General features: G+C 37.5%; 5 protein-coding genes and 2 non-coding genes across 12 annotated transcripts; all 7 read left to right on the top strand.

Moving 5' to 3' along the window:
- The first annotated feature begins 99 nt into the window (after positions 1 to 99).
- Positions 100 to 170, top strand: TRNAG-GCC (transfer RNA glycine (anticodon GCC)). The gene has a single exon. It is a non-coding gene; the product is annotated as a tRNA-Gly (tRNA).
- Positions 171 to 181: 11 nt separating this feature from the next.
- Positions 182 to 254, top strand: TRNAF-GAA (transfer RNA phenylalanine (anticodon GAA)). Its single transcript has one exon. It is a non-coding gene; the product is annotated as a tRNA-Phe (tRNA).
- Positions 255 to 415: 161 nt separating this feature from the next.
- On the top strand, positions 416 to 4571 carry LOC105167901 (Protein kinase superfamily protein). Of its 5 annotated transcripts, none has more exons than XM_088883984.1 (5): positions 416 to 585; positions 1453 to 1535; positions 1683 to 2664; positions 2911 to 3366; positions 4050 to 4571. In XM_088883984.1, exons 3-5 carry the CDS (start codon positions 1906 to 1908, stop codon positions 4320 to 4322), a joined length of 1488 nt encoding a protein of 495 aa, XP_088740110.1. In that variant the 5' UTR covers positions 416 to 585; positions 1453 to 1535; positions 1683 to 1905; the 3' UTR covers positions 4323 to 4571. The 5 variants fall into 5 exon arrangements, with proteins under 5 accessions (XP_088740110.1, XP_088740109.1, XP_088740108.1 ...); XM_088883983.1 differs by having other exon boundaries at positions 1671 to 2664; XM_011087765.3 differs by lacking the exon at positions 416 to 585 and adding an exon at positions 822 to 1189.
- A 6388-nt stretch (positions 4572 to 10959) lies between these two features.
- LOC105167900 (transcription factor bHLH162) lies at positions 10960 to 12155 on the top strand. The gene is made up of 3 exons (XM_011087763.3): positions 10960 to 11134; positions 11416 to 11739; positions 11936 to 12155. Exons 1-3 carry the CDS (start codon positions 11042 to 11044, stop codon positions 12014 to 12016), a joined length of 498 nt encoding a protein of 165 aa, XP_011086065.1. The 5' UTR covers positions 10960 to 11041; the 3' UTR covers positions 12017 to 12155.
- A 988-nt stretch (positions 12156 to 13143) lies between these two features.
- On the top strand, positions 13144 to 17948 carry LOC105167899 (eukaryotic translation initiation factor 3 subunit D). 2 transcript variants are annotated; one of them, XR_848287.3, is made up of 3 exons: positions 13144 to 14986; positions 15122 to 15180; positions 16517 to 17948. XR_848287.3 is itself a non-coding variant. In XM_011087761.3 (2 exons), the coding sequence occupies exon 1, from the start codon at positions 13219 to 13221 to the stop codon at positions 14956 to 14958; it is 1740 nt and encodes a 579-aa protein (XP_011086063.1). In that variant the 5' UTR covers positions 13145 to 13218; the 3' UTR covers positions 14959 to 14986; positions 16517 to 17948. The 2 variants fall into 2 exon arrangements, 1 of the variants encoding a protein (XP_011086063.1); XM_011087761.3 differs by lacking the exon at positions 15122 to 15180 and having other exon boundaries at positions 13145 to 14986.
- Positions 17949 to 20442: 2494 nt separating this feature from the next.
- LOC105168580 (uncharacterized) lies at positions 20443 to 21735 on the top strand. The gene is made up of 2 exons (XM_011088715.3): positions 20443 to 21193; positions 21277 to 21735. Exons 1-2 carry the CDS (start codon positions 20509 to 20511, stop codon positions 21588 to 21590), a joined length of 999 nt encoding a protein of 332 aa, XP_011087017.2. The 5' UTR covers positions 20443 to 20508; the 3' UTR covers positions 21591 to 21735.
- A 949-nt stretch (positions 21736 to 22684) lies between these two features.
- Positions 22685 to 23824, top strand: LOC105167898 (VQ motif-containing protein 4). Its single transcript, XM_020695591.2, has one exon. It carries the CDS (start codon positions 22929 to 22931, stop codon positions 23637 to 23639), a length of 711 nt encoding a protein of 236 aa, XP_020551250.1. The 5' UTR covers positions 22685 to 22928; the 3' UTR covers positions 23640 to 23824.
- The last annotated feature ends 320 nt before the right edge of the window (positions 23825 to 24144 follow it).

Here is a 24144-nt window from a genome sequence, read left to right as displayed (position 1 = left end):
ATTTGTAAGTTTTCAAATAATAAAAAAATAATTATAATTACATCAAATTTAAGTGAAGTTCAAGGTTATGTATAGATAACTGAGGATTGTGATCAATAAGCACCAGTGGTCTAGTGGTAGAATAGTACCCTGCCACGGTACAGACCCGGGTTCGATTCCCGGCTGGTGCACTGTATTGTTTGCGGGGATAGCTCAGTTGGGAGAGCGTCAGACTGAAGATCTGAAGGTCGCGTGTTCGATCCACGCTCACCGCATTGTTTCTCTAATGCTTTTACACATACCAATACTGTATTGGGCTTCACACTTCCAAGGCCCATTTCTTCTATTTGGGCCGACTCAGACCATTCGTATAATTAGTAATAGTTCAGAAATCTTCGACAAGCCCACACAGGGATAAAAGCCAAACCAGAGCGCCGTCTCAACTCCAAATTCCTCAGAGAATCGGAGTACTCCCCAACCACCAACGCCCCCCGCCGCGAGCGTCGGCGCTGCCCATTTCGTTCCACCTCCGCCGCTGGTTTGGTGGAGAATTTGATGGGCAGAAGAAGATAAAGGGAATGAGAGGCTGAAATGGAATGATTGCTGGTGATTGATATTTATTTATTTATTTCTTTTTGGGATTATTTTCAAAGAAAAAGGAAAAAAGAAATCCACATAATATCTGAGTTCTGCTTTTTCTCCTTTACGCCCCGTGCTCTACAGTACAATTCTTTCGGATAGTGACTTTTTGTATTCGTCGTCTCGCCTTTCTTACACTACTAGTCTACTGCTAATCTCTCTCTCCCTCGCTGTCGCCCCCCCCCCCCCACCCCTCAATTTTCTCTCTTTTTTTTTTCTTTTCTCTCTCTGTCCACTATTGACTTTCCGAAAAGTGGACCAGACCTCCCACCATACCCATCACGCTCCACCTTAACCGGGTCCACCAAGGAATCAACTCTAGCTCTCCTCTCTCTCCGTATAACATACGTATGCATACAAATGTTATGCGGAAAAAGAGAGTCCGGAATCATCTTGATATTGGATTTTCAGCACCCCTTATTCTACATGGACTTTGAAGAGTTTTTATTATTACATCCATAAAACAAGAATAAAAATCATCTCTTTTCAGGGATGGGTTTTTTTGGTTAAGAATCCTTTTTTCTCTTTTGAATTTCAAGAATAAGGGCATGGAGGATATATAACCCTTTTGGTAGGTCAAGATCCTATTGTCCTGTGTTTTATTTATTTATTTATCTTTGTTTTTGTTTAATCTAATGGGCGAAGACAAGTTTTTTCTATTGAAGCAATTATTAGTTTTGTTTGGTGGGAGAATGGGGTATATTATGATGATGGGTGTTCCTTTATTTTCAAGCCAATTGAGTACACTTTTGTTTTCTTGTAATATTAAATTGGCTTTTGCTGTGTTAACGTGTTGATCTTCATTTTGTCTGGCGGTGCGTACGGGATTTTCAGGCTTTGAAGGAAGGTGGAGTTTGACTTTGAAGCTGGAAGGGTTTTATTTCTGTTGTTGGACCCTTTGGTTGGATTTTTATGAGGTAAGATACAGTGTTTGGTCTGCCCGCATGTAATAATATTGATGGAATTCGGGATTAATGTTCTGATTATTCTGAAAGCAGCTTGAGATTTGAAGAGTTCTTTGCTTCTCTCTAATGGGTTCTTGATTCTTATAGCATCTGTTGCAGGTCTATTCTGTAATCTGCCATTGGATTGGTTTAGGAATTCCTAGAGTTTGATGGAGGTGGAATTTGATTCTTCTCTCTTCGTTGCCTGATGGGAGTAGAAATCTTTTCTGGAATAGCTTTTGTGAACTGTGTGTGAATTTTGGGGGAAATTCTTGATTTTTGAAGGAGAGTAGTTGAACAGAGTAGTGAGCAGATATATAATAGGTTCTTGAACTTGGCAAGAATGGAGGAAGAGACTACTTCTTGGATAAGGAGAACGAACTTCTCTCATACTGTTTGTCATCGATTTGATTCTTCCAGATTGGCCTCTGTACCTTTCACTGTTGTACCAAATAGATTTTCAGGCAACTTATCTAGACCAGAAGCAACTCGTGCGAAGCAGAGAACTGGACCAAATGTTGTCCACATTCAGAATAACCCTTCTACCAACAAGCCGAGGGCTGTATCCCCTCAACCAGAGATTAAAATTCCTGATACCTTTAAGGAAGCACGGTCGCATCAGAAGAGGTTCTCAACTCCAGTTCCGCGAAGGAAAGAGCTGGAAAAGAGAGGTTCTGGAAAGTTGTTTTATAGGGAGTCCCAGGGAACCAAGTCTCCAATTTCGAAGTCGCCTGGATCAAAGTCTCCAAGAACTACAAGTCCCCTTAGGCACTTCACATCAATGAAATTTTATAGCAGCAAGTCCAAGAATAAGGATTCGGCGTGGACCAAGTATTTTGATCATGGTGGGGGGAGGGTCACCTCTGTGGAGACTGCAGATGAGCATATGGTTGATCTTTCAAAGTTGTTTTTGGGGCTAAGATTTGCTCATGGCGCACACAGTCAGCTCTACCATGGGATTTATATGGACAAACCGGTTGCAGTGAAGATAATCAGAGTTCCAGATGATGACGAAAATGGGGCCTTGGGTGCTCGGTTGGAGAAGCAGTTTACTAGAGAGGTCACTCTCTTGTCTCGTCTCCATCATCCAAATGTTATAAAGGTACTGCTATCTATCTATTCAATGTCTCTGCTGTTCTTGACTAATTAATTGGGCAGTTCTCTTTTCTCTGTTTTCTGGTTGTCGAAGAATTAGGGATTTACAGCTAAGACTGCTTGTGCCCTTCAGATTATATTTATGTGTTTTTCATGGATATTTTGCATATTGGTGTGCGTTTTGCCTCGCCTCACAAATAATGATCAGTTTCGCATATTCCTGATTCTTTTTTAAAATTTTATTGGAATGTAGTTTGTAGCGGCATGTCGAAAACCACCAGTATTTTGCATCATAACAGAATATTTACAAGAGGGATCTTTGAGAGCGTACTTGCACAAGCTTGGGCGTAAATCTCTTCCTCTAGACAAGTTGCTCTCAATGGCTTTGGACATTGCTAGAGCAATGGAATACATCCACTCACAGGGGGTCATTCATAGAGATCTCAAACCTGAAAATGTTCTCATCACCGAAGATTTCCACCTCAAAGTGGCTGATTTTGGCATAGCTTGCGAGGAGGCATACTGTGATCTTCTGGCAGATGATCCAGGTACTTACCGTTGGATGGCACCTGAGATGATTAAAAGGAAGCACTACGGGCGGAAGGTCGATGTATATGGATTTGGACTCATTTTATGGGAATTTGTAGCAGGAACCATCCCTTATGAAGATATGACACCTATACAAGCTGCTTTTGCTGTGGTGAACAAGGTATAATTGTTGTTCTCTGATAGTTTGTATGATTTCTTCTAATGCATATCATTAACAGCATATAGAAAGCTATTTTGGCATTCCAAATTGATGTGTTCTCTTGTGAACTTGTAATTTATATGCAATTTGAAAAGTACTGCCCTGAGATTTGCAATAGTGATGAAAGGAATATACTTCAACCAAACTTGCTTCCTTCTTTTCTTGGGTACTCAAACAGACTTCTAGCTGCCTTAGCATATAACTAAACAACATGGTGCTTAAATTGAGTTGGAAGAAATATTACATTGCCCTGGCTCTGGAAGCTCTTTGGTCCATCACCTGTAATCATAATACCTCACCTTGTTTTACCACAGAATTTATGGCATCATGGGCCGCATGTTAATTCAAATGAATCCATTTATCTAGTTGTGCGATTGTATCTCAAATATGACTATTGATTTCCGTAATTGCAATCACTTGAAATTATTAGAATACAACTAAGCCAGCACAGTTTATGGACTTGGAGATTGTGATATAAATTGCTAATAGAACACCATACTATTGATGTTTAATTTGATGTTCGAGAAAAGATTCATGTAGCAAGCTCTGGTTTTGTTTTATTGATCTGGTCTCAGAGACTTCAAATGGTAGAATATTTAATTTTTCATATCATTTACTAAAGCAATGCTATCTGGGTTTTACAGAACTTGAGGCCCGCCATGCCTGTGGACTGCCCGCCTGCCATGAAAGCTTTAATCGAACAATGCTGGTCATTGCAACCAGACAAGAGGCCCGAGTTTTGGCAGATTGTGAAGATACTAGAAGAGTTTGAGTCTTCATTTGCTCGTGATGGAACCCTCAGTCTGGTGCAGAACCTAACATGCAAAGACCAAAAAAAGGGCCTGCTTCATCTGATGCAAAAGCTGGCTCCTAGTCATCAGACTGCGCCGTCCACGCCTAAACCTAAACTTACCTGATTTTTTGGGTGATCTGGCTTTTGTAGTTTCACTAGATCCCATTGTAATTAAAAAAAGGTTATAACAAGTGCCGTTTTCCAGTATTTCCTTTTTCTTTCCCTGTATCCAGATGTGAATTATTAGACTGCAGGCCTGCATTTAGGCAGACATCTATGTAAAAGCCAAGTTAACACGCATGCAATCATTAGGTTTTTTTAACTATGGTTGCATATTTGGTCATTTTCTACTTAAGGCGGAAGCTTTCGATTATCTTGCATTACTAATTTCCACACCATCATTTAGCTTGATATTCGCCAAAGGCTTTGCATGCCACTTGTGTGCTAGTATATAGCTATACTAATTCACTTTGTTACTATATTTTCACTTAGGTGTGTCAGGATATTATTGCTTCATTAGAACCATTGCTGCTTTGTTATTCTACGACTAGCATTATCTTTCGACAGGACTGTGGGTTCCTAGATGAGTATTTAAATGAGCAAATCCACGCGGTTCCCTTCCTACCCCAATTCCCTTTTCTCTGCAGGTGCATGCTGTGTTGTTTCCCAACATTCTTGGTTGTCCCAGACGACATCGTTTCTGTGAGGTGCTGTACATCCTGAGCTATAAGCAGACGAAAATTTCCAGGTAAGGGCTTCATACTACTCAGAACGGAGAAGTGGTAGCACAAATTTGCAATTACTGCAGCATTCTAAGCTAAAATATCTTTACATTTATTCTCTTATCAGATATTTGGACTCTACGTACATCGCCAAGTGACAAAGCTCCCACCTAAGTTCACGGATTAGGTATTGAATGCATGTATCTGAGTATTTTTTCATTAACACGTCGCCCGTTTATCAGTAGCATCTAAGAAATATTGACTGCTCATTAAATGAATCTAGATTGTTGGTGCGCAGTTAGGTTCATAAGTTAATTGCAAATTTATCTCCGTAATTATGCATGATGACTGTGTATTCCTCCCATATGAGTATGACCCTCAACTTGTATGCTTGATGATTCAAATTACCTTGTGCTTCTGTGTACATGAATGTGTAGTAAAAATCAATTTTACTACTGTAGGGGTTTGATTTCACATGTTCTACGTTGATTGTTGTAGTCAGATATTTAGGTTATTATGGGTTCCTTGTATTCTTGTTTCAGATTATTAATCATTTTTTTTGGTATTATTATTATTATTATTACATTATGCATGTTCATATTTAGAAAAGTCCTCATCCAAATGACAAAAGGTTTAAATATTTCAAAGATAAGTTGGAAATTTTGTAATCAGAACTGTAAGGCAAAAAATTGTAAGCATCACTGTGAGAAGGTTCTGATTAAGTCAGTCACGCGTTGAAGGGAGGAAAATGAAGATCATAAGAGTACACATGGTATCATTGGTGGTTGTTACGTGGGGTTCAAACTATAATTGTAATTATAATTGTAATTACAAACACACTCGACAAACTTCTGACATCCTTAATAGACAATTACATTAATATTCCTCAAGGGATATATTTATAATTTTATAAAGTATATGGGATATTTATATAGTTAAGTCTAAAGTCAAGGAGTGCCCATACACACTATTATTAATGGGGACCCCTTGCTTTTGACCTTCTTCATGGTTTGAATAGTCCTTTTTCTAAATTGAATATGCGAATGCGATACCTCAAATGTAAAATTCTTATTCAGATCATATTAAAAGAAATTTTTTGACCAAGCCGTCAAGATATTATGTATAATCTCATACAATGTGTTGCGTGTGTTTTGTCTCGATGTCATTTTTGATGTGATAAATTTTGATGGTTGTGAATTTGATGCATGCATATTATTTTGACGACATATTTATGAAATATCTACAATATTTATAGATGAGAAAAATCACATTGAACTCAAATTGTGTTGGGACATTTAAAAAAAACAAAATGTGGGGGATTTGATGTGCCCATGAGGACAGGTCCACGTTTGATGTGTCCAAGAGTTTTCTAACTCTTCTCCTTTCCGCTTTCATTATTTTCCGTTGGTTGAAAACACGATTCTTGTGATCTGTTTAATTCATTGCCACAAGACTTGGCCTAAACTTTCCTTCACACCAATAAAGCGTAACCGCGACTCCACTAAATTCCAACATCATGTGAAATCGTGCGTACGCGGTACCGTGGAATTTTTAGATTTCTTGTCATGATTTGGTCACAAGTAATTGAACGTGACAGAAATTAATTAATAACGATTGTGCAATAATTATTAATTATTATTTTTTAAGCGAGTTTAAAACATTAGTATAGTTGAAAATCATAGCAAAAAAAGTTAATTATAGCTAAAATTAAGATAAATATTAATTAATTGTGAATTTAATGTTTTATGTCACTTTTATCTCATTACAGTGGATAATATCAATTTATCTTAATTTTTAAATTATTGTCATTTAAAATACAAGGAATAGTTCACTTTCTTTGTAATTATATTTATTATAATTTGGAAAAAGAAATGTATACCAAACAGCGAAAAATCAGGGAAATTATGTTGACCGATATTAGTTCAATTATACATATACCTTCAGTATTTTTAAAATTAAAATTGCTTTATTCTAGATTGTAGATGTAACTAGAAATAAATTTCATATTTAATGAAACTGTTTACATAAATACCTCCTGATCCGAGTCGAATTATGCGATCTCGAGATTCGATCTCCACAAAGACTGTTGATCCTTCCAAGATCAGATTTTGGGTTCTCTGATAATGAAACAAGTAAAGTGAGCACGTCGGGCACGTCCCCGACAATGACCCTCAGACGCTCAAGTCAGGTTGATCGAGAGAAAAGTGTTCTATCTCAAAGTTCGATCATAATAAATGTGTAACAAGTACCTTTTAATGACGACGTTTCGGGTCTATATATAGGGCTCAGCAGGTCAGAGTTGACTAGCCACGTGGTCTCATCCTACTGGCTCGCGTCCGCGATCGGACGGCTATCATTGTCCGGGTCTTCGAAGGCGGATGGATCCGGGTCGGGTCTGTTCGATCCGACCGATGAAAAAGACGCGGATCCTCGCTTAAATGACGGAAATGCCCTTAATGAAGGGCTTTTTTTGGTATTTTGGCAGCGGTCTTCATTAATCACACATCACCTCCTAAAGTACATTATATTGCACCAAAATCAGAAGGTGTCCTATAATTTTATAATATATACATATATATTTATATATACAGATATTTATGTAATTAAGTCTAATTTTAAATAATATCAATGTAGTTGACCCTAAGACCAAGATAGAGAATAGAGGATCATTCCCAACTTATCCATGTGCTTCACTTTAGTTAGTGAACCTAACAATACCTAACTTTGAGTACATAACACATCAACATCAATAAATCGATAGTACATCTATTCAATCGTTGAACTCATAATACAGTAATATTATAATATAATAAATTCATATTAAGTAAGATAAATATTAAATGAAATAAAATATTTACACGTTTAGTGGAATTCGAATCAGTAACCTTTAAATTATTTATAGGACATTAATCTTAAAGTGCACAGTGGACCGTGACGGCTCAGGATCGGCACAGATTAGTCCAAAAAAGCCTTGTTCAGGACCAGTCCACAACTGTTCATGACCGTCTTGAGGTGATCCTAGACCTTTAAATGGACCCCAATTTAGTCCATTTATAAACTTAGGTCCAACCATGAACTAGCCTGCTTGAGACTAGGATCAGGATGCGACTAAGGCTGAATGTGTTTATTTTATTTTTTGTATGAAATAGAAAATTTCTTTTGAACAATTATTTAAATTATGGTTGTATTATGGAATAAAATAAATAATAAATTAAATTACATAGAAAATCATTACAAAAAATAATAAATAAGATTATATAATAAACTTAAATAATAATTTAACAAACAAGCTCTCAATAATAAATTTAAACGATAATAAATTCAAAAAGGATTGAAAATATATTAATGAATTAAAGTACTGAAAATTTAGAAGTAGAACAACAAAGATAATAATTTTTAGAGTTTCAAAAGTATAAAAAAATTATTAGAATAGTTAGTTTAGGATAATAAAATAAAACTTATATGCCATATATTATTTTTATAAGGAAAAATTGCATAAAATCCCCTTATGTTTTCAAAAAATTTAGCTAAAAACCCCATGTGTTAAAAGAATAGGCAAAAAATCCCCTATGTTTTTCAAATTATTGCATACTCTCCCATTCCGTTAGACGAATCCTAACGGCGTTAATTTTTGCTAAATTAACCGTAATATCCTTTTTATAACAACCATTAATATTTGAATATAAAAAACAAACGATCCAAATTTTAAGTAATTCAAATATATTTTTATTTATATTTATTTATATATACAATATATATAGTATATATATTATATATACTATTTCTTTCCGAATCTTCTTTCTATAATTCCGCCGTTGTCTGAAAGAATTTCCGACCATGGCTTATACCATTGGAATCTTCTCCTCAAGACGAACATATTCATACCATCAATTTGAACTTTCATTGACTGGAAAGACTGGGCTTCGAGCATGACTGACAAAGTTTCTTGGCTTCGATTCGTCGTCGTCCGGATGCATTCCGGCCTGGGACCACCACCAATAGACTCGCCTCGATGTGAAGATTCGAACGAGACCAACTTTGCTCATTTTCATCAAGTTTTTGGTGAGATCCAAAACTTTTAACTTTATTTCTGCTGTAATGTTTGTTGCGTCAATTCGCCGCCGTCTTGACGAATCACAGCCTGAGACTACCACGGTTCGACTCTTCTTGTCGAGACGATTCCAACGAGACCAAGATTGCCCATTTTTATCACCGCCGGCGACTCATCGGCGTTGGAGAAGACGACGGAGAAGAATTAATAAATAAAAATTAATTAAAATTATTTAATTTAATAAAATTTAAAAATAATAAAAAATTTAAAAGTTTAATTTAAATATATATTAATAATTGAAATATAATATTTTATATAAGTTAAAAAATTGATATAATTTTTAAGTATTTTTGTATTTATTTAGTATATTTTATAAACAAATATTAAAATATATTTAAATTAAATAATAATTTAGTAAAGTATCTAATTTAATAAAATAATAAAAAATAGTAAATGCTTAATTTAAATATATATTAATAGTTTTAATATAATATTTTATATAAGTTAAAAAAATTGATATAAATTTTAGATATTTTTATATTTATTTAGTATATTTTATAAATAAATATTAAAATAAATTTAAATTAAATAATAGTTTAATTTGATTAATAATATAACATTTTATAAAAGTTAAAAAAAATCTCATATAATTGTAGGATTGTTATATTGATTTAGTATATTTTATAAATAAATATGAAAATATATTAAATTAAGTAATAATTTAATTTAATTTATAATATATAATTTTTATTTATATTCAAACAAAATGGACAAATTAAAAATTTTCTCACTTAAAATCCTATTTTTGTAGTATATTTCTGAGGGGATGTTAAGTTATATATATAATGAAGGAGAAAGGTATTTTAGACAATTGCACTGCTAAAAAAGCTGAAATAGGATAAAAGAAAAACCCTACTCTCATTTCCACCGCGTATACAGCACCTTCCGTCAGTTTTGTACGGAGGGGGTCTTTTTTGCAGAGTTTCAAAATTTACAAGGTCTTATATGGCTATTTATTTAACACAGGTAAGTTTTGTGCAATTTTAGCATAACACAGGGGGTTGTTATGCAATTTTCCCTTTTTATAAAAAAAAGGCCCAGCAAGATCGGGTCCTGAACCATTAGACTGGGTTGATTTCAAGTTTCAATATTTGGATCGGTCTGATATTAAGCGTGTCTAGAGCAATAGCCCATTATTTATTAATTTAATCTGATCTTGTCCGGACTAGCTTAGCTCGGCCAATTATGCATCTTGAACTAAATCTTAACCCTAAATGAAGACTTATAATTGGTAATATGACAAGAATTGTACTTAATAAATTACAGGAAAAAACAAAAAGGGGGCAACTGGGCAACAGTTGTAATAACGAAGGCCCCGCGAATGTGGGAAAAGAACAAATATGGAGCGGCAAATAGTCAAATGTGTTCAATTATGGACGCCACTGCCTTCACATTACCGACTTCATGTACTCATTTCGAGTCCTCCAATATTTGACTTTGATCCAAATTGGTAGTTAAAGTTGTGTTGACTTTGCTTCAGTAATAAATTGAATTCAAGATTTTGCAGATCTATTAAATTTTATTCCTCAAGTTATTATTTTTTCTTTAACATAAGTAAAATCTACATAATATACTATTAAAAGTATTAATTATTAATTAATCATTAAATTATAAATGATAATAATAAAATTTTAAATATTAAGTCGTTTTCTGAGACATTAATGACACTTGAAGTTTTGATTCCGTCGCTCCCAATTTTTTACTATTATTTAATTCATAATTGTATCTATAATTTATTCGCAACACAAAAATAAAAATTATTACAAAAATATTTGGATAGAGCTGGTAGGATTTCATCAACATTTAAGGCGGTGTGCTGATAGCGTTGGTTGAGCACCAACGAGTGATCAAGATTGGTCCATGTCGACTGCGATGCAGTGTGGATGTAGGTATAGTGTGGTTTCATATTCACCTCCAACTTCCCAATATAAGTTGAGGTCCTCCAACACACGTTGACTATATATGTACGCCACAAGTAACTACCCATTTGTTCGATAACGGTGGTAAAAGATGGATCGAAACCTTAGTTCCTCCAAACATACGACGAAAAAGATGAAGGAACTCTCCGAGCTCAGTTCTCTCCTGCCCCATCAACCACAAGAGGTTCTTTAATATTACTCCATTCCTACACACATTCATCAATCACTTCCTCCCATGTGCAGACACAAAACACACACGTGTGTGTGGTTATTTTTTATTTGAGAAAGATATTTATAATTTTTCAAATAATAAGGAGTATTCGTAATTATATCAAATATCAAGAGAGGTAGCTATGTTTTACCTTAATTTTACATCATGAAGACACGTATTGAAAGATGTGACTGATCGTTTTCATTGAAATGTATTTTGGAGCTAAATTTTATGCTTTATGTGGTGGGTGGTAGGGAGTGGTTTCTTTGTTGCCGGAGCAAGTACTAGCTGAGAGCGTGGATTACATAAAGAAGCTGCAAGAGAAGTTGGAGAAACTGAAGCACAAGAAGAGCTGCTTAATGAGAATGTCCGAAAATTCGGCCACTGATCACCTCAAAACACTCAACATCAGCATTAGCGTAAGTGGGTCGGCCTTGGACGTGGTTCTGAGAACTGGACTCGACTATCAGTTTATGTACGCCCGAGTTATCCGAATGCTGCACGAGGAAGGTGCTGAAGTTGTTAACGCCAGTTTTTCAGTAGTGGATGATACCATATTCCACAACATACACTCCGAGGTAGAAAACCACACCGATGATTGTATATTTTTTGACGTAAAACTCGTCACTTTATATGCATATTATACTAATGCTTAGTTTAACGTTTGATTCAGTAAAAATTTGAAGTTTAATTTTTAATGTATTGGTGAAAGAGTGCGATTAAGTTGCAGCAACGGACTTGGTCGTGACCATAATTGTATGTGTCGTTTTCCAGGTAAATGGAGAGCATGGGCTGGAACGTGTAGCTGCGAGAATAAGTGAGAGATTGAGGAAGTTTGTGAGTGATGTCGATTAGTTGAGACCATGTGGTCGGGCTTGAAGTTGCTCTTTAATTTCAATAAAAGCACAAACGATATGTCCTGCTGAATGTAGTTGTGCTCATCCTTTCTCTGTCTGATTAATAATATCTATCGTATGAAGTATTTATTAATAAATCGGGTGTCATTCCTTGCCAGTTTTGTAAATGATATTCTATATAACAGAGACTGATGTGTTGTCAGACATATATATGTATTAATCATTCATATTCATGTTAAAAGAAGTGAAAAGAGTTTAAAACACTTACCTAAGTAAAACAGAAAAATTAATGTTGGATTTTTCTAAAATTTAAAGCAATCAAACCCTAAATCAGGTTTTCAAAGAAAATTCCAACAAAAGATCAATATTTTTCGTGGCTTCATATATGTTTATGTAGCGATTATCGGGAATTTATTTAAGATGAATAGTAGATCACATCATAAAATTAGCATGAGGAAATAAGGCTGGCATGACTTATCTAATGATCACTTGTACATTTAGAGGCAAAAGTGGTTTGTGATAAGTTGTGTCTCATGTGCGCTTCTACAATAAAGGATAGAAGCAGTCATTTGATTAGCCATGGTCACTGTTTATTTTATGTCCGCTTTTATTGCGAAATAACATGTGATATAGAAGTAATCATATCTACACTTTACGTTATGCTTGTTGTAGGTTTAAATCCATTTCGATAGCAGCTCTCTGAATTAAAACGTGGCCACGACTTATCAATCAGTTCAAAATTTTCGTTAAAACCATTTATTCAACATATATATATCTTACCTTTCTACATTATCCGCATAAAAGAGGACATGGAATATTTAATCTGATACTTAATACACATGATTTGTTTATATTAATAATGCCAAATTTTAGGAGAAGCAAATGTAATTTACGCTAATTTTTTAATTTTTCTCTTATGAGTAAAAACTTAAAAAGTGGATAGATGGGCCTCAGTCTCGGCATTTAATTCCCAAAGTACTCTCCATAAGAGCCCGAACCAAGCTGGAATCTGGCCTTTAAAGATAGGCCCAAATACTGGGCCCAAATCAATGCAAAAGGCCCAATAAACACAGTTGGTTTCAGTAATACAAGGCCCAAATTCCCTCCTGCTAGGGCTTTTCACCCCATCTGTTTCTTCAGTCTCACACAGTCGGAATAACAATAAACCCTAACTGGGGACTTCGCAAACACAGACCGAAAATGGTAGGCTTCGAAGTAGGCGCAGTGCCGTTCAACCCTGACGGCTGGGGCCCGCCGGATTCTTCCAACGCCCTGCTCTCCATCCCAAACCAACCCTCCAATGTCCCCTACGCTCCCTTCTCCCGCTCCGAGAAACTGGGCCGGATCGCCGACTGGACCAGGAATCTATCCAATCAGGGCCGTCCAGGATCAAAACAGGGAGGCCACCACCCAGCGGATTCCGCCTTCGATTTCTCCGGCGACGACTCATTCGCTACCCTTGCGGCCGACGAAGACTCCTCCTTCCGCCTTGTCGACACCTCTGCCAAATCACACCACTACAATCCTAACCGTCCCAAATTCAACCCCAGGTGGCGGTTCAACGCCCACCAACGTTCTCAGCTTCCACAACGCCGTGATGAAGAAGTGGAGGCTCGTAAACGTGAAGCGGAGAAGGAACGCGCGCGTCGCGATAGATTGTATAATCTCAACCGCTCGCAGATGCCGCAGCGTCGCGAATCATCTGTTTTCAAGTCTTCGGTTGACATTCAACCCGAATGGAATATGCTAGATCAGATTCCGTTCTCCACTTTCTCAAAACTATCGTTTTCGGTGCCAGAGCCTGAGGATATGTTGATTTGTGGTGGGCTTGAATTTTATGACAGGTCTTATGATCGGATTACACCGAAGAATTGCAGGCCGCTGGAGCGTTTTAAGAGCCGAAACTTCTTTAAAGTTACAACCACTGATGATCCTGTTATTCGGCGCCTGGCAAATGAGGATAAAGCAACAGTTTTTGCTACTGATACAATTTTGTCGACACTAATGTGTGCCCCTAGGTCTGTTTACTCATGGGATATTGTGGTTCAGCGTGTTGGGAATAAGCTGTTCTTTGATAAGAGAGATGGGTCACAGTTGGATTTGCTTTCTGTACACGAGACATCCCAGGAGCCCTTGCCTGATGTGAAGGATGATATCAATTCTATACATTCGCTGAGTGTGGAAGCTGCTTATATCAATCAAAACTTTTCGCAACAGGTTTTAATTAGGGATGGAAATAAGGTGGCTTTTGAGGAGCCCAACCCATTTGCAAATGAGGGGGAGGAAGTGGCTTCTGTTGCCTACAGGTATAGAAGGTGGAAGTTAGATGATGACATGTATTTGGTATCCAGGTGCGAAGTGCAGAGTGTGGTAGATATAAACAACCAAAGATCATTTTTGACTCTAAACGCATTGAATGAGTTCGATCCTAAGTATTCTGGTGTGGACTGGAGGCAGAAGCTCGAGACTCAGAGGGGTGCAGTGTTGGCAACTGAGTTGAAGAACAATGCGAATAAGTTGGCAAAATGGACTGCACAGGCTTTGTTGGCGGGTGCTGATATGATGAAGTTGGGTTATGTCTCCAGGGTTCACCCTAGGGATCATTTTAACCATGTGATATTGGCGGTCGTGGGGTACAAGCCCAGAGATTTTGCTACGCAGATTAATCTGAATACTTCTAACATGTGGGGTATTGTCAAAAGTATTGTGGACTTGTGTATGAAGTTGAAGGAGGGCAAGTATGTGCTTGTTAAAGATCCATCTAAGCCACAGGTGAGAATATATGATGTCCCACAGGATGCGTTTGACAATGATTATGTGGAAGAGCCATTGCCAGAGGAGGAACAGGTTCAGCCTCCTGCTGAGGAGGCCGATGGTGCGGATGCAAATGCCACAATAAATGATGTTGAAGACAAGGACGTGAGCAAGGAAGCTGCTTAAAGGGTAATACTGTATGGGAATGCAAAAGGTCAGCTTTTGATTGTTTAATGATGGCCATGGTTAAATATTTAAAGTGTGAGATTTTTTTATGTGGTGATGGTATCTTTTGTATCTTCGTCTTTCCCTGTTGTCATATTGCTTGACTAGAGTTATTGTGGTTCAGTTTGTGGATATGTTGATTATGCAATGAAGTGGTGAAGTCGGACAATATTGCTAATCGAGGTCCGAGTAATTGTTTCTGTTGTATCTCCAGTTTGAAGATATGTTTATTATGCAATGAAGTGGTGAAGTCTGATAATATTAGTCTGAGCAATTGTTTAAGTTGCACGTCTTATGTATTTCATTAGTAATGTTAGTTACATGCTCTCTGAAGGTTGAAATAGTAGAAATTGCTCACAATTGTTGCAACCATATACATATGATTACTAGCCTGAGAGTGAAAGGCTATTTGGTAAGCTTAGTGCTTTACTTCCATCATAGAGTGTTGCTGCATTTACATCAAAGCTTCACCAATTTCTCCTAAATACTTCTTTGCATATTATTTAAATTAACCTAAGCATCACATTTAAACTTGTTTTTAGGCAATTTTTCTTTGAGTATACTGAATGCGAATTATCAAATGGACCAGATTTCCTCTTGAGATGCTATGCCAGGATGAAAGATGTAATTTGAAGAGTTCCTCATCTGGATCAGCGGCGAAACATAAACAAAGAATATGTACATTTATTTTGTCTAAAATGTGGGAAGGGGCATTATCAGAATGCATTAGGAGAGGGGGTGAAATTATATCGAGGACACAGTGGATAAAATAATTAAGGTCATAGTAGCACATTGGCTGCTTGTGATAATCAGTGGTTATGGAGTAATATGACTTGTTGAGACTGGCTGCTCTACAGCAATTCTTGCGGCTAATCACCATGAACTAGCAATTAAAGAATCTTCCCCAGTTTCTCTAAAATGCGACACCTCTAATGATTGGTTTTGAACATTACGCGTAATCATAGCTCATAACCGGTACATATATGTCTTATCTATGGCAACTGTTAAAGGAAGCTGATGCCTATGTCATTACGTAATTCGGAAGCCTGCAAATGGCTTACACATAAGCTTGCAAGGTACACCCAATATACTCTGAAGTTTGTGCATCCTGTCAAGCAAGTATGATAGGTTTTGTTTCTGAACGACATAAGCTTGCAAGGTACACCCAATATGCTCTGAAGTTCGTGCATCCTGTCAAGCAAGTATGATAGGTTTTGTTTCTGAACGCCTGATTTTTGACATCTTTTCTGGTTGCTAATTTTTGCTGGTTGATCGATCTGTAGTTCCTTTCTGGTTAATTGGCTTTCTAGCATTATTCTTGTTCTTTTCTATGCCTGAATTTTGAACCATTGAAAAACGCTCATGTGCTGGTGATGGTTCAAATTTCTACACTCCGCAGGATTGAATCTGACAATTTATTGTTATTCATTCACATGCTCTCAACATTTGGATTTTACTTCTCCATTACCTTCTGAACAGATTGACTGCAATGTTTACCTGAAATTCCCTTCTTTTCCAGACCACAGGTTGTACGAGCACCAAGAATGAGTCCATCAAGAACAAAAACAGCTTGTTATTCGTCTTGCATATTTTGCCAGAAATTTTGTATGTGAGGAGAAAAGACTGCAGGGAGAAAGAATGAACAGCTAAAGTTTCTTTTTATTTACTAGGCTATTTGATGTCTGTAAACCTCTACTAAGCCTTGTTGAGTTTCTAGGATATTGCTCATTTTGGCTTGATGTTTTGGTGGGAGGAATTTTTGACTTCAATGTTTGGACCAACCACCCCCTTTTTATATGTTGTTTTTATGACCGAAAGATTATTGTATGCGGCTTGGAAGTTTTATGAGCGTGTTTTGGACAACAATGTTGGCATTCTGCGTGGGCGACAAATCAAATTTGCACTGTTTCTCAAGTTGCAATTTTGAATCGGGAAATTGACTTGACTATCCTAGGCTCCTGGCGAAAAGTTTTTCTTTTGATGTTGTACCAGATGTATTCTTTTGCTAAGAAAATGTCCATTGCAAGGTTTGCTTGATTGCCTCTGGAATCTCAAAGCCATCAGAACTATTGCACGCACCGGCAAACCGTCGTTTGGTATTTGCACGTCAACCTGCAAATTACATTTGATGAACTGTGTTCCGCAAATGATGTCAAGAAATGACCTAAAATTCGTAACACGTTGCAGAATGTAAATTTTCTCCCACCAAAATCAACTGCTGTAATTCTATGTTCTTGACGACCAGAAATATGTCACCTTTAATCCAAATTCAGTGGTCCGCGGAGTCTCAACCCAAACTCGCGGCCCCTTCAAACTGCCTACGGAAGGGGACCTCGCGTCATTTGCCATTTCAACAAAATAAATATGTGCAGCAAATTGGGTAAGGGCTCATGGTTTAGAGAAGTCGGCGGTGGCGTTGCTTTATAATTTAGTGAAAACCGTCAGCATCCGCCAACCGCTTTTGGTGCCCCATGTTTTCTTTCACTAAATACCACCACTCTATGCAAGAAAATTCAATCATTCTTACAACTGCGAATTTCCAACTTCCCACCGCTGCTGGCTTTTGATTTTCAACCACTTCTGCGTCCTTATATATTTCAGTATTCATCTTCCCCTCTGCTAATCATATACCATACAAATCCTCTTTTCACTCTCTCATAATGGCTTCTCTTGTTCTTCTCCTATCTGAGATTCTCCGGCACGAAACCATTGATAACCTCATCTCAACACCTCCTACGCCGCCGTCCGCCACTGCTCCACTGCCTTCCGCCACCAGACCCCCGAAAAGTCTACTGAGTCGCTGCAGAAACACTGGCCAAGATCAATTCCAAGAAGATCTACGTAGGGTCTGCGTCGACTTAGTTTGGCCCTAATTGTATATATCAGTTCTTTTTATTTCATACTTTCCAAGATTCTGTATACCTTTTGTTATTCAACCATAATTTTGCTCACTATTCGTTCTTATTTTATACTAATTATTAATTCTTTAAATTATTTAATAGTTGAAGAAAACTAAGAATATATTCTTATTATATACGAAAATAATTTGTGCTTGTCAATTTAACATAATTAATAAATATTTTAAAATAATTTTAATTTTTTAATTATTAACAACAAAAAAAATTTCAAGTCCAAATTTTTAATTGAGCTCGACTCATTTACATCTCTAGCAATAATTTTGAGCGGCCGAATTAATTTTCAATCTCATTGTTGTTTAAATTTGGTATTCATCCCACAATATTTATGATAGATGCAAACATCCACTCACTTTACAAATTTACAAATCACACAATTAAACTGAATGAGTAAACATTAAACAAAAACATTTCAAAATTATCCTATACAACCATTCTATTGAATTGAGTTCTATCCACCACTTTTTATTACCACAAAAGTAAACGACCTCGTATTTGACATTGTGGGGGTTTTAAGAACACAAGAAAACCAGCGGGATCTGCGATCTATCTAATTAATTGTTGTTGGACAAAGTTTTGTTAAATTAATGTTGTCCATCCAAATATGTGTTGGATTTTACTGTAGCCCCGTAATTACTGCCCACCCATACACTGTTGACTAATGGGATTGTTAATTAATCATCAGCCGATGAGAATCTTAATTAATAACGCTACTGCACCTCACCATAATAAATCTAGAGGCTGTGATCTGACTAAATTTATTTAATATTTTTTTATCTTTCGAATTTTAAAATATTAAATCTTATTTTAAAATAAGTTTTTACAAAATGGATTTAGAACTTATACATCGTTATATCTTATTTTAAAATAAAGTTTGTAATACAATATGGACCTTATAATAAGATGTTAGTAATGAATATTTCTGATCAAAATTAAAAGCGTTGGTTAAAATTTTAAAAATAAGTTGATTTTTTTTCCTTTTTTCTTAACAAACTCATGATTATAATTTATATTAATATCTTTCATCAATTCTATTTTATATTACTAAAATTACTTTTGGTAAATTAATCAAAAATTAAACATGAAAAATTCATTTAGGACCCTTAGAACCCATAATCTATTTAAATAAAACTATATTGAACTCATATTATAAAAATTTTAAACCCAACCCAACCCAAAAATATAGATTTTAGCCCATATTGCCACCCCTAATTTGAAAATATCACCAAATATCTTATAAGTTAACCTAAACGCTCCTCTTATTTATGCAACTTTTAATGTAAAATAATAAATTATATATATGTATATTATCATATTAATAATGAAATATGTTCCCCTCTACTTTGTGATATGAATTAATTACATGATAAAAAAAAAAAAAAGACTTTGCATTAGTTATACTGTACTTATTCGACTGTTTGGGTTGAACGACTCAATCTACTTACCTTCTTAAGTGGGTTGAGTTATTCAAGAAGAATAGTGATTTGTAATAGGCTTGAAAATAAAAATCAAGACCCCATAATACAGATTAGGTTTAAAGGCAATTTTTGTCCCCTAACTTTAGGTCATTCACGTTTTAGTCCCCTAAGTTACTAGGATTCTATTTTGGTCCCGTAAAACTGAAAAAATCTCAATTTGGTATAAATTTGGTCGGAAAGTTGAGTTACTCGCCAGAAAAAGTCACATGCCAAGCATGTGATTTTTTAAATTGGGGCTTGCATTGTGACTGGCTGAAAAAGATGATGTTGTGAAGTCATGGCTTGAAGTTAGGGGACTGAAATGAGAATGTCCTGAAGTTAGGGGACGAAAATTGCCTTTAAGCCTTTTATTTTCAGCCAATCACAATGCAAGCCCTAATTTAAAAAGTCACATGTCTAGCATGCGATTTTTTCTGACAAGTGACTCAACTTTCTGATCAAATTTGTGCTAAAATTGAGATTTTTTTAGTTTTATGGGATCAAAATGGAACCCTAGTAACTTAAGGGATTAAAACAAGAATGACCTGAAATTAGAGGACGAAAATTACCTTTAATCCTACAGATTAAATATCTTACAAAAGTGTATTTGACAACTTATCCAATCTAATAGCGAAAAACAAACGATGCCTAATATAAGATGGTTAATTGTAGCTGGCATTGGTGATCTAGAAAAACCCTTCATTTTCTGGTGCTATATATATAGCAAATTAGAAGAAGAAGGCATATATAGTTGATGATGATAATATATTATATTGCAAGTTTGTACAAACCTTAACAAGAATTGTGATTAAATTCAAACAGCATTAAATGCGGGTGTGATCTAATTACTGAAAACAAGCATAAAGAAATCACCGCGAAAATTCAACCATCCATTCCATGCATAACAAGAGTGGAGCGTTCTCCTTAATTTGCATGTGAGCTTTTCATAACCTGTCAGACTCATCACCTTCAATCGCTTCTAAATTTCAAGGCCTTATTGCGATTTATGCAGCTGATCCCTTTCCTTACTTTTACTGTTAAAAAAAATATTAAAAACTTCAGAAATAAATTGCGATTTATGCTCCCAAAACCCCTATAAATTCCTGCATTTCTCTTCAGTTCGTCAAACCGGAGATACAATGGCTTTTGCTCGTTTAGCAAATGCCTTGCTGCTTTCACAGCTTTCTCTGCTGCTGCTGCTATGCGCCTCCACTCTAGTTTCTGCTGATGCAACTCTGGCACATTACCCGCCGGCTGAAGCACCCCACCCCCACCCCCGCCCCCATCCCCACCCTCACCCTCACCCTCACCCTCATCCATCTGTGAAACCGCCGTCTTATCCACCGGCCCACACCCCTGTCAAGCCACCAGCTCATCCACCGGTTAAGCCACCCCCCACTCCTCCCCCGTCCCATCCACCTGTTAAACCGCCAGCTTATCCACCGATTAAGCCACCCACCACTCCTCCCCCGTCCCACCCACCTGTTAAACCACCGGCTCATCCCCCTGTCAAACCACCAGCTCATCCACCGGTTAAGCCACCCACCACTCCTCCCCCGTCCCACCCACCTGTTAAACCACCGGCTCATCCCCCTGTCAAACCACCAGCTCATCCACCTGTCAAACCGCCTGCTTATCCACCGGTTAAACCACCCACCACTCCTCCCTCGTCCCACCCACCTGTTAAACCGCCCGCTTATCCACCAGTTAAGCCGCCGACTTATCCTCCTCTGAGGAAGTTGGTCGCTGTTCAGGGCGTTGTGTACTGCAAATCTTGCAAGTACAGGGGGGTCGACACGCTTGTCGGAGCCTCTCCTCTTTCTGGTAAACTTTTCACATCTCAAATATCTATATATACACACATATACATATATTGTTTTCGAAGCTACAATGTTGGTATTGTGCAGGAGCGGTGGTGAAGCTGCAATGCAACGACGCAAAACAAAGTTTGGTGGAGCAAACCAAGACCGACAAGAACGGCTACTTCTTCTTCATGCCGCCGAAGCTGAGGACTCTCACTGCCCACAAATGCAAGGTGTTCTTAGTCTCTTCTCCACTCCCTAAATGCGGCGTCCCCACCAACCTCCACGGCGGCGCCACCGGCGCTACCTTGATCCCCGCCGTGAAGCCACCTGTTAAGATTAAGAAGCAGCCTTTTGTACTCTTCAATGTTGGACCCTTGGCCTTTGAACCCCACAAGAAATTGCCATGCCATTACTAGAAAACACTAGACTGATACTAGCCTATGCTTTGTTTGGCTGCCAATAGTATTAGCATGCTTTCATGTTTGCAGACAATAAATAAAGATGTGGGTTTGGCAGATTTTTAATTACATTAATAAAATCTATGTGTAGTATTTAAGTTAATACGATTGTTAGTCTCAGAAGTACTTAATAAACATCAAATTAACTAATGGGCCAGGCCCAGCTAAGCAAAATAGTACTCGAGCCCAATAATATAGGAAATGTTGGGTCTTAACTTGGATTGAAAATTTATGTAATTATCGTGGGCCTTTACAATTGACTTGGGGTATCCTGGTGGTCGTAAAATTAGACACCTCCGCAGGAGTCGGACATGGGAAATTTTATAAATTATAAAAAAAAGAGGGGTTAAGAAACTCCAACATTTGAATTTTGTATAAGTCAAATCAAATTATGGTGGAAGTTGTTTCTCGACACAAAAAGTGGTCAATGGTCTTCTACTACTACTAGCGACATTTGACAATATATATATATCAAACAAATAAAGAATACAAATTATCTCGAGTTTTTTTTCTTCATATCTAAATTAGAGCCGTATTGGAAGTGTAGAATTGTCGCATCAAAGTACAGCGAAACGTAACCATCTAATTATTGATGAATACCCTTTCTACGAAAATCCCATTTGCTGGTAAAATTGTTGTTGAATCTCACTTTCATGGTTCAAAAAGCAGCAGCAAATTGGTTGTGGTCCCTTCCGTTCAAACTAGCACTTTGCTTAATAATCGAGAATGGGGATTCACGACTTCTCTTTTCACTTTCCTCCTACTTTTGTCCTACCTTCATCTTTTACCCAACACTATATACAAACATGAAAAGGGCTACCACTCACAATTACTCCACATCAAAATTCACTTGTATTAGGTTTGAGTGTAGTGGTGAGCAAAGAAAGGGCGGAATTTGAAGTCAATGCCAAATATTGAAACTTGTGTGATTATTTCTTTGTTATCTCCCACCCTCTGTGACTGTCCCCACCATCATCTCCTGGTCCGAAATTCCAATCACCACTAATACCCTGGTTCCAGTTGGACCTTGTGCCCCGATGTTACCAACACTCTCTCTCCCTGCACGTGCCGTGCACCTCCAAGTCCCTCTTCCGAAAGTGTTTGGTACGCGCCTCCCGGATTACCTCAACCAAGTACAAAACAACAGCAATTTTCTTACCAAACCAAAGAAAGTTACCAAGTCATGATGCAAGAATAAAATATGCCACTCTCTCTATTCTCTATTTCTTCTGCTTCTTTCCATTGAACATAAACTCTTCCTTCTCCAGCGAAAACACAACTTCTACTCACCCACCAATGGAGAACCCATCTCTCATTCCATCCCCAAACAGCCATAGCTCCAACAGTTCAAGCAGCAGCAGCACCACCACCAGCAATGGCCTCCACCATCGCCTCCCCTCCCCGCGTACGCCGCAACCATCCTCCACTCCCATAACCAGATCCGAATCCAACAACCCGTATCCCACCACCTTCGTCCAGGCCGACACCTCCTCCTTCAAACAAGTCGTTCAAATGCTAACCGGGTCCACTGAGACGGCCCGCGTCGCCTCCCGACCTGACCCGGTCCGGAACCCGATCCCCCCCATCAAGACTGGGCCGAGAAAAGACAAATCAGCTTCCAAGCTCTACGAACGCAGAAACAGTCTCAAGAACTTCAAGATCAGCCCTTTGGGCCCTGGGCTGGTCAACTCTAGGCCGGGTTTCTTGTCCGGGTACTCCGGTTCCCCCCGACCTGGAACGCCGGAAATTCTTTCCCCCAGTATTCTTGATTTCCCGTCGCTGGTGCTCAGCCCTGTTACTCCTCTAATACCCGACCCATTTAACCGAGCTAGCAATTCTGATAGTAACTTGCACACAACGGCGGAGGAACAGGCCATTAAAGAAAAAGGATTCTATCTGCATCCATCGCCGGCAAATACCCCGAGGGATTCGGAGCCCCGACTTTTGCCCTTGTTCCCCGTTACCTCACCTAGAGCTCCGGGTTCATCTAATGGTGCTGATTCTTGAGTGAGTTTTCTTTTTTCTTTTAATTTTATTTTATTTTTAGTAGTTTTTCATTTTAAATTACGATGTATCATTCCTAAATGTAAAACCACATAGATAAGATTCGAAGCGGATGTTGCATCATACATGTTTTTGTAATTGGCAATTTGGAAAAGAAGATGAGTGAAAGAAACCATCTTTGCTTCAAATTCTTGGTTTCATTTTCATCTCTTTCTCTATCTCTCGTCGTATCGGTAAGAGATTTTTCCTTAGATATATGCTTTTACTGTTTATCGGGTACTAGATTTTTCTTTTTTTTTTTTGGGAATTAAGCAATGGTTTATGTGCTTAATTTTCTTACTCTTTTAGGCCAAGTTTGTGCATAGAGTCAAGGAGTCATTGGAATGACATTGTCGTTAATAATTGAATCTTTTCCGGACATAAGAAACATGGGTGCAAAGAAGTGCACATGAGCAGACGGTGGGGAAGAAAAGACATTGTAAGTGGGGTTAGCAAATGGGGTTTAGGT

The sequence above is a fragment of the Sesamum indicum genome, linkage group LG8, assembly GCF_026168435.1.
Source record: "Sesamum indicum cultivar Baizhima isolate 11 linkage group LG8, ASM2616843v1, whole genome shotgun sequence".
In the NCBI taxonomy this organism is placed as follows: domain Eukaryota; kingdom Viridiplantae; phylum Streptophyta; class Magnoliopsida; order Lamiales; family Pedaliaceae; genus Sesamum; species Sesamum indicum.
The sequence above is the reverse complement of the archived record's forward strand: the minus strand, read 5'-3'. Positions and strand labels throughout refer to the sequence as shown.

Bases quoted from the DNA above. Each gene is read 5' to 3' on its own strand.
- LOC105167901 (XM_088883984.1), top strand. From the start codon at position 1,906: ATGGAGGAAGAGACTACTTCTTGGATAAGGAGAACGAACTTCTCTCAT. The intron at 2,665-2,910 runs GTACTGCTATCT...ATTGGAATGTAG, and splicing joins ATCATCCAAATGTTATAAAG to TTTGTAGCGGCATGTCGAAA. The intron at 3,367-4,049 runs GTATAATTGTTG...TGGGTTTTACAG, and splicing joins CTTTTGCTGTGGTGAACAAG to AACTTGAGGCCCGCCATGCC.
- LOC105167900 (XM_011087763.3), top strand. From the start codon at position 11,042: ATGGATCGAAACCTTAGTTCCTCCAAACATACGACGAAAAAGATGAAG. The intron at 11,135-11,415 runs GTTCTTTAATAT...GGTGGGTGGTAG, and splicing joins TGCCCCATCAACCACAAGAG to GGAGTGGTTTCTTTGTTGCC. The intron at 11,740-11,935 runs GTAGAAAACCAC...GTCGTTTTCCAG, and splicing joins TCCACAACATACACTCCGAG to GTAAATGGAGAGCATGGGCT.
- LOC105167899 (XM_011087761.3), top strand. From the start codon at position 13,219: ATGGTAGGCTTCGAAGTAGGCGCAGTGCCGTTCAACCCTGACGGCTGG.
- LOC105168580 (XM_011088715.3), top strand. From the start codon at position 20,509: ATGGCTTTTGCTCGTTTAGCAAATGCCTTGCTGCTTTCACAGCTTTCT. The intron at 21,194-21,276 runs GTAAACTTTTCA...GGTATTGTGCAG, and splicing joins CGGAGCCTCTCCTCTTTCTG to GAGCGGTGGTGAAGCTGCAA.
- LOC105167898 (XM_020695591.2), top strand. From the start codon at position 22,929: ATGGAGAACCCATCTCTCATTCCATCCCCAAACAGCCATAGCTCCAAC.